Genomic DNA, 8,747 nt, shown 5'->3' with positions numbered 1-8,747 from the left:
TTAAATCTACAATTGATAGTAATTGTAATCATCTATATATTCAAATGTACGTATGAAATGCTTTATTTTAATAAAGTAAAATTAATCAGCATTAATTAATTCAACAAAATAACTAATACTGTTAAATGTAAAGAATGTACTGACAATTAAAGATATACACATGTAAATTGACCAAAATAATACAATTATTATAGGACTTGACTGATATAAATGTTCGGTGCATAATTGGTGTAATCCGGTGGAAATTAGTATTATAAACCTAACAATACGTATAAGAAAACACGCGGAAGTGTCTTCACACGAAAGCAGAAGTAGTTGTGAGCGCTCCTCTCGCTTTCGATATGTACTCTCAGCACAGCTGGTTCACGTGTTGTGAGATGCGTCTCTCGCTCTCGATATGTACTCTCGGCACAGCTGGTTCACGTTGCAGCGCAAGATGTTATTTACGATGAACACGACAGCCTGGTAGTGATGTGAACGCGTCCGTGGGCGATAAGGGAGCCATTACATTGTTACAATCTTGGATTTTAAAGCTCCACCTTGTTTGCTAGGATAGAAAAAAACTAAACAAAGGTCGTCTACATTTCGTTCGTGCGCTTTAGGGGTGTTTTCATGGAGCGGAGAGACGCGGCGGAGGGTGTCAGGCTGCGGAGTCTGGACACCAGCTGAACCAACCGATCTTAGCGTGATGTTAGCATGCTAGCTGACGTGATGAAGCGCTGACTGTGATCTTGTTTGAACTGCTCGCCCGGGGCTCAAATCATGGCGACCAACGGCTGCGACCTGACGACGGGGATAGGGGAAATCATCCAGCTGAACGTGGGTGGGACGCGGTAAGTCCCATTCGCTGGGCACGATGGTCACCGTGGGGGTAATTTGAGAAACTGGAGTGTAAAATGAGATGTGCATGGATGGTGTTTGCACACATAATCGCATTGCATTAGTACTTTACAGCAGTAAAGTGCTGCTCTTCTTGGACCATGTTCATACATGCATGTCATCCCGCATCAGCCACATCACTGCTGGTTGATATTAGTAATAACAACAACGTAACACTGTCACTTGTGTTGTGTAGGTTCAGCACCTCTCGACAGACCCTCATGTGGATCCCCGACTCTTTCTTTTCGAGGTAACAACATTAATTTGTCATTATTATTCTTTGGAAATGCAAGGAGATTGCGGGTTATGGGAGGACAAGCAGATGACGTCACCACACTCCCACAAAAAAACCCACCCATCAGCTCAGTCAAGCGGTTGTATTATGGCAGAGAAGTAGACATGTTGCATTATCTCATCTTTGTCCCGCTTTATGCGTCACTTTTGGCCGCAATTGCTCTGCTGCTGGGAAGATGATGCAAAAAATAGTAATAAGTTACACCTATATATGATTTACAAATGCAATATAAACCCAACATGTTTTTTTTGGCCCCAAGCCGGTCTCAAAGTACTTCATGTACTTTAGCTGGAAGTAAATTGCTGTAGACTTCAGGCACGGATCTATTACAAAAATGCTTCTTAAAAGTCTCTTTAGTGAAATACAGCAATGCTGTTTTACATGTGCTCATTTGCCAGGGGTGTTAATGGGAAACATTTAAAAAAAAAATCCGGACTGGTCTGCTTATTAGTGTTGAAGATATTTGTAAAAGTGCTGGTGCATAGAAATGGCTACAAGCTTGTGTTAACTGCTGTGTGTGTGTGTTGCAGTCTGCTGAGTGGAAGAATATCCACTCTTCGGGACGAAACTGGAGCTGTAAGACAGACTTTTTTTATGCATTCAAAATGAGGACAGATCATTTTTCTTATGATGCAGCATACTGACAAAACTCAAGAGTGCTTGATAATCAAAAACGTCTTTTGTGTGTAGATACCCCAAAACAAGTTTAAATGGTGTAGAAAATGCATAATATTCATGTAATATAAATCAATTTCTCATTGTCCTTGTCTAGATATTTATCGACCGCGACCCCACAGCTTTTGCACCAATTTTAAACTTCCTCCGAACCAAAGAACTGGACCTGCGGTAAGAAGGCAAATCAAACATTATGCTCACATGTCCTCAAATTAATAAATCTACTTGTATATTTCTTTGCAGCGGCGTTAACATCAGCGTTCTGCGGCATGAGGCTGAATTCTACGGCATAACTCCCTTGGGTAAGAAAGAAGAAGAAAAGTGTAGTAAACTGGCGCATTGTTTGTTGAGAGATTTTCTGCAGTCGAAATGCTCTCATTGCATCATTTGTCAAAATGTTTACAACAGCCCAATAGAATTTGATTTATAATAAGTGTAGTTAGGACTCCAAGAGAGGACCTCTTTGATTGTTTTACTTCCCGTTTCACCGTCGGAACTTCCCATCATTGTCTTTGCACTCGAATAGAAGAGGTAACCTTTGTGGGCTCTAATAAGGAACATGCCTACATGTCTCGACAGTATATGATTGAAATCATCCTGTTTGTGTTTTAAGGGGAGCCATTGTAGAGTTCAAATATACATAAATGAGAATATGGTGGAAAACTAATTCGATGTTTCAATTAAAAAAGTGAAACTCGTGTAGATTATGCAGTTGGGGATTTGTTAATTTGTTTGTTTGCATGAATTTGTTCTTAAAACTAGCTGGAATGAATTCAGGCAGTGATAGGCGCTCGTTACCGCACTTTTGCTAATCGTTCTTTTATAGCTGCTTAAACCTCCAAACTCACTATCTGACGAATATTACTTTAAAAGCAATGGTTGACTATCGAAATGAGGTCAGAAGTAGCGTTCAGAAAAGTACTTTACCTTTTGAACTGAACTATTTAAAAAAAAAAAGATCTCTTCTGTGATCTTCTGCATCTAGCAATGTGTTGTGTGATGCTTGTACGTGTAGTGCGGCGCCTTCTGCTGTGTGAAGAACTGGACCGCTCGTCATGTGGCAGCGTTCTCTTCCATGGTTACCTTCCACCTCCAGGTACAACCTGCTTGAGCCTGTTCGAGAATATAAAACAAAATGATACGTCAGTGTTGTTCTCTCAGCTATCCCTGGCCGCAAGCCAAGCTCCGCCTCTTCCTGTGATGAACCCGCGGGTCCCAGTGGAGTGGAGGGATTCAGCTACGTCGGTGCTCCTCCTCATCCTCCCCTCCCCTGTTCACCAGGTTTAGAAGGAGCTCATAAACTTGGTGAGTGACTCAAACAAGGTTTGTTTACATGTGAGGCATATCACCTGGGCCTTTTTTCCTGTTCAGGACCAGACCCCCGCAAGGTGCTCATCATAGCGGGACACCACAACTGGATTGTAGCAGCGTACGCACACTTTGTCATCTGCTACAGGTAATTCTGCCACGGCAACACAAGTGTAACTCGTTCACTTCCACAGGCTGACAAAAATGTTCCCGACAGGATAAAGGAATCTACCGGATGGCAACAGGTGTTCTCCTCTCCTTGTCTTGACTGGACAATCGAACGGATCGCACTGAACGCCAAGGTGGTGGGCGGCCCGCACGGAGACAAGGACAAGATGGTGGCCGCCGCCTCCGAAAGCAGCATCATCCTCTGGAGCATCCAAGACGGAGGCAGCGGCAACGAGATTGGTAGATGAGTGGACAGCAGGAAATGAACGGTGCTCGAAAAGGGACTTACTTTGTGTTTTATTTGCCCCCTCAGGAGTGTTCAGCCTCGGTGTGCCTGTGGATGATCTCTTCTTTATCGGAAACCAGCTGGTGGCGACGAGCCACACGGGGAAGGTCGGAGTTTGGAATGCTGTAACGCAGCATTGGCAGGTATGTGGCGAAGAACTCTTTGTGTGCAGCTCACACATTGGACTTGTATGTGTCCTGGAAAGACAAATAACGGCATGGGCACTCACATATTTGCTGTACAAACAGTGGTCCGCCGGCACCGGGGTGTCGTGGACCTGCACAATCTGGTTAAATGCAATTTAGCATTTTCTTTTCTTTTATTTGTGATGTGGAATGACTTTTACTTCAAGACAATTATAGTCCGATTACTTGCTGCTCATGTCCCAGGTTCAAGATGTTGTTCCCATCACCAGCTGCGACACGGCCGGGTCCTTCCTGTTACTGGGCTGCAACAATGGCTCCATCTACTATATTGGTACACACATACATGTTATGTTTTCTTTGACAAAATGCCAACATCGTCTTCTGAACTGTGATACATAAGTCTGTTTACCTCCTTTTGCTAGACATGCAAAAGTTCCCACTGAGGATGAAAGACAACGATCTCCTGGTGACGGAGCTTTATCACGATCCCTCAAACGACGCTATCACCGCACTCTCTGTCTACCTCACGCCTAAAACCAGTCAGTCGTAAAGTATTACACTTGCGCGAAAAAAAAAAAAAAGAGTACTAGGTTGTTGTTTTTTTTCTTTCAAAGCGCCTACAGTTTACAAGGTCAAGAGTTGTTCAATGTTCGTGAAAATTTCGAAGAACCGCACAAAGGCTAGACAGGGTGCAACCATAGATACATTAAAGAGTTGATGGAATGCTCAAAGTAAATTTTAAAATACATGGGAAATGATAGCAAAGATATTTAGGTCAGTAAAAAAAGTTTGGGGTTTTTTCTTCAGGTGTGAGTGGGAACTGGATCGAGATTGCTTACGGGACCAGCAGCGGTGCAGTGAGAGTCATCGTGCAGCATCCAGAGACGGTGGGCTCGGGCCCTCAGCTCTTCCAGACATTCACTGTTCACAGGAGCCCCGTCACAAAAATCATGTTGTCTGAGAAACACCTGGTCTCAGGTGAGGTGGGGGGTACGATGGCATATATGCAAGATGAGGGTCACAGCTGTTACATCCTTTCTTGTTCATATTCTACTGGCGGCAGTGTGCGCCGACAACAACCACGTTCGCACGTGGACGGTGACCCGCTTCCGAGGGATGATTTCCACCCAGCCGGGCTCCACGCCCTTGGCCTCTTTCAAAATACTTTCCCTGGAGGAAACGGAGAGCCACGGCAGCTACTGTTCAGGGAACGACATCGGTGATAACCAGCCTAGTGTCTGAAGATTGGTGCCGTTATTTCCTTGAGTGAAACGCATTGTGCTCATAGGTCCGTTTGGAGAGCGAGATGATCAACAAGTATTTATCCAGAAGGTTGTTCCCATCACCACCAAGCTCTTTGTGAGACTCTCATCCACTGGGAAAAGGTACGTCAATATACACATGATATTAACATCTTAAGAAATTTTGAATATAGTAAGTACATTATTATTTTTGCCGTATATAAATCATTAGAAGTAATCTAACTACACTGACTGGTAACTAGGTCACACTAAGACTGACCTGTGAGAGGCAGGATGGCGCCACAGTGCATCAATATCTAATAGGACAAAGAAGAGTACTAAATAACTCGGAAAAGTTCCGGCTGTGCGATTAGTCGATTATTAAAATGTTTTGTTAGAGTGATTTTTCTTTGTTTGTTTTGAACCTGATCTTTATGTGTCATAGAATCTGTGAAGTGCAGTCGGTGGACGGGACCACCATCTCTTGCTTTATGGTGCGGGAGTGCGAGGGTTCAAGCCGGATGGGCTCGCGACCTCGCCGCTATCTGTTCACCGGTCACGGCAATGGCAGCATCCAACTGTGGGACCTGACCACCGCCATGGACACTGCCAACAAAGGAGAGGAAAAGAAGAAAGTCGGCAAGTGTCCCAACATTCTGTGGTGCTCGCTTTGCTGTGATGTCATTTGTGGCTCTCATACTTGCCAGCTGTAACACAAGAGGCCCCTTGTGAAAAAACAAAACTTTTCTTTGTAAAAAGTCTGACAACTGAAGACGTCTCTATTGCGTAGAAGTCGGCGGCCCCACAGAGGAGGAACTTCTGCAGCTGTTGGACCAGTGTGACCTGAGCACGTCCCGCTGCGCCACTCCAAACATTAGCCCTGCACCCTCTGTGCTGCACCAAACGCGCCTCAAAGAATTTTCCTCGAGGTAAAGATCACACCAAATAGAAAGAAAGCTGCCACCTTACAAACGGACACAACATCACCGGTCCGGTGTCGTCTGTCATCCGTCAGTGTGCAGTCACAGGCTCCGGAAGCCATTCCTGAGACCCAGGTGACCTACGGAGCTGTGCGGCCATACAGGGAGAGCCCCCTGCTGGCTCGGGCCAGAAGAACAGAATCCTTCCACAGCAACAGGTGAAAAACTTGACAATGCAAACACCTTGTTGATTTGAAAGCTTGTCTAAGCCACGCCACGCCACTTTATCCATGGTTACTGACATTCCAGTGAACCAGATCGAAATTGCTTTACCTCTGACTTTGTCCACAGAGATTTCCAGGACTTCAGCCTGAGTCGTGGCCTCCTGGACAGCACAGAGCAGACTTCCAGTCAGCCCGCAGACATCCGCCGTTCCCTCTGTGATTTTGGGTCCGAGGAGAGTGAGAGGAGGCTGTCCGCCATGGAGCTGTGGACCTGCCGCAGCAACAATGCAAACGCTTTGACTGCTCCGGGCAGGACGAAGGCTGAAGGCGGGAGTCAGGACTCTCCCCGGCAGGCCCCGGACAGCCCCGTCCCCGGAGAAGCTGATGTCAGACGAAAGGTACACTTGCAGCCTGAGGAGGGGGATGGCACAGGAGCTGCTCCAGATGGGGTGAAGGTGGAGGGAGGCGCGAAGAAGAGGGGAGTTTTGGAGGTGGGCTTTCTAGGGAGGAAGAGGGCACCCCCAGTCCCGCTCTTCTCCTCGGGATCCGAAGGCGGCGGCAGTGACTCATCCGCCACCGCTTCTCCTTCTCCCACCAAATTGACATCCTGCACCTCGCCGCGACACAGGAAGCTTACTGCTGAGTTGTCCAATCAGGACAGTAGCCTTTGACAGACTTCACTCATGGTACAAAACTTGAGTGACAGTTTATCAATCCAGAATGCATTTACACTGCATGGCTCAGGTGACTAAACTAGGGTGAGAACATTCCATTCATTTTTAAGATAGGAATTGGATCAATGGGAATTAAGCAGAGACTTAACAAGGGATTGAAGGTTGGCTCTTAATAGCTAGATATATATGCAAGTACCTTAAATTAACGTACTGTTATGGCTTTGCGTGTGAACGAGGATCGCTGTAGGAGCTCTCGTTAGCATAGATGTTTCCTAGTTAATTCCCACACTTGAAACTCCAATTGGAATTTACTGGAAACCTCTCAGAGATGTTTTTCCTTGAAACAACAAAATAAACAGCTGCTTTAAATTCAAACTACTACAATGAAAGCGTAGACCATTACATATGGTCTAACAATGTGACATTGGAGAACACTTTATAGAACACTAAATATGGTTCATTAGCAAAATAATTGCTGACAGTGGGTCATGGAGTGTATCCGCCAATAAATCAAACAAGCAAACTTAACACTATGTATTTTTTAAATTATTGTATTATTTATGCGATGACTTGAAATGTCAGCCCCATGAGATAGTCTCAAGTCAACCAGTCAAAATTTGTCACTTGGACCTGCAGTGTAAATCCAACAAGGTAAAGCTTCAGCTTTCCTGTGAGCTCAAACTAGATGAGCCCATGTTGATGGAAACGCCAAGATATAGTAACAAACTGGAGTCAATGGTACAAGACATTCCCATTAAAGTGAATATTTAGATCAATGTAATAATCGTGAAAAGTATTGTACTGACAGTACAGTCAAAATGGAATTTGTGGTGTTTGACAGTCAGCTGTCAAGATGCACATCAGCAATGCGCACACAAAGATGACGAGATGGTCATGTAGCAACAAGATAGCCAAGGTGTCTCCTTCTTGCTTCCTGTCTGCATTCACCACTTGTTTTATCACTCCTTTGTTCATGCTTCATCGCATTGAAAGGCACATACAGTACATTGAATGCACGTGCGAAGCATGCATCATTTAAAAAAAAATACACAGGAAAAAGTGTATTGTGACTCACAAGTTGATTTGAATACTAAAAAACGTTTGCTCCATTTTAACAATGCTACATTATTTTAACTAAGCTTTATTATTATTATGATTAATGTTTTTCACAGTGATGCCTGCCTCTGCAAGATTATCCAAATTATTTATATTTTTACAATTTCACAAGGATCCTACGCTACATCACTTTATCATGTTTGCCTCATCTTGTGTGTGCCTTACTCAACTTGTTTTAATGCTTATCACTATCAGCCCGTTGCTTTAAAAGACAATGAGGCGTCACGTCATGGAATGACATCAGCGGACGACTTTAAATAAGTGATTGATATCAATTAGTCTTGTAAATAGTCGATTGTAACTGGAAACTGGCTTGGGGCGCGTCTTCACTCTAGTTAGCTGCATGTGAACCGTCGAGATGACGCGCCGGGTTTTTCGCACGGTGTTTTAAATAAAGCCTGGCAACATACTGGAAAACAGACGAGGCTAAATACAAGGTCATGAAGTCAAGGGTCATGTGCGGCATCCTTGAAACGCACACTAAAAAACAAAGTCCTACCATGATGGATTCATACCTGTGATGTTTTGTCGTCCTTTATATTGTTGAGAATTATACACACACTATAGAACTGATGCTATTGGACCTGCCATTTGCACTATGAACACATACTTTTATTTTATATACAAGTATATACTAAATGTATCAATGTGTTAGCATTCAAGTTGCTCCTTGTTCGTGTTGACATGCTGAAATATACCTTGTGTGTGTTAAGATAATAAATCCTGAAATGTTATATTGGAAGATTATTTCCACTTGCCTACAGCTGTGTCACCAAAGTGGACATTTGGACACTCCAATAAAGAATTATCATGCA

General features: G+C 44.1%; 1 protein-coding gene across 2 annotated transcripts; it reads left to right on the top strand.

Annotated features, from left to right (window-relative positions):
• The first annotated feature begins 330 nt into the window (after window positions 1–330).
• Window positions 331–8,747, top strand: kctd3 (potassium channel tetramerization domain containing 3). 2 transcript variants are annotated; one of them, XM_061276073.1, is made up of 19 exons: window positions 331–833; window positions 1,076–1,129; window positions 1,705–1,750; window positions 1,947–2,020; window positions 2,093–2,151; window positions 2,865–2,945; window positions 3,011–3,154; window positions 3,221–3,305; window positions 3,375–3,565; window positions 3,639–3,754; window positions 4,001–4,088; window positions 4,180–4,296; window positions 4,565–4,735; window positions 4,821–4,976; window positions 5,046–5,142; window positions 5,444–5,637; window positions 5,789–5,927; window positions 6,014–6,136; window positions 6,270–8,747. In XM_061276073.1, the coding sequence occupies exons 1-19, from the start codon at window positions 763–765 to the stop codon at window positions 6,811–6,813; spliced, it is 2,550 nt and encodes an 849-aa protein (XP_061132057.1). In that variant the 5' UTR covers window positions 331–762; the 3' UTR covers window positions 6,814–8,747. The 2 variants fall into 2 exon arrangements, with proteins under 2 accessions (XP_061132057.1, XP_061132058.1); XM_061276074.1 differs by lacking the exons at window positions 331–833; window positions 1,076–1,129; window positions 1,705–1,750 and having other exon boundaries at window positions 2,997–3,154.

Source organism: Syngnathus typhle, linkage group LG4 (genome assembly GCF_033458585.1).
Source record: "Syngnathus typhle isolate RoL2023-S1 ecotype Sweden linkage group LG4, RoL_Styp_1.0, whole genome shotgun sequence".
Lineage (NCBI taxonomy): Eukaryota > Metazoa > Chordata > Actinopteri > Syngnathiformes > Syngnathidae > Syngnathus > Syngnathus typhle.
The sequence above is the reverse complement of the archived record's forward strand: the minus strand, read 5'-3'. Positions and strand labels throughout refer to the sequence as shown.

Excerpts from the sequence above, each read along its gene's own strand:
- kctd3 (XM_061276073.1), top strand. The coding sequence starts at position 763 with ATGGCGACCAACGGCTGCGACCTGACGACGGGGATAGGGGAAATCATC. Across the intron at positions 1,751-1,946 it reads TTCGGGACGAAACTGGAGCT|ATATTTATCGACCGCGACCC; the intron begins GTAAGACAGACT and ends GTCCTTGTCTAG. Across the intron at positions 3,155-3,220 it reads AGAAGGAGCTCATAAACTTG|GACCAGACCCCCGCAAGGTG; the intron begins GTGAGTGACTCA and ends TTTCCTGTTCAG.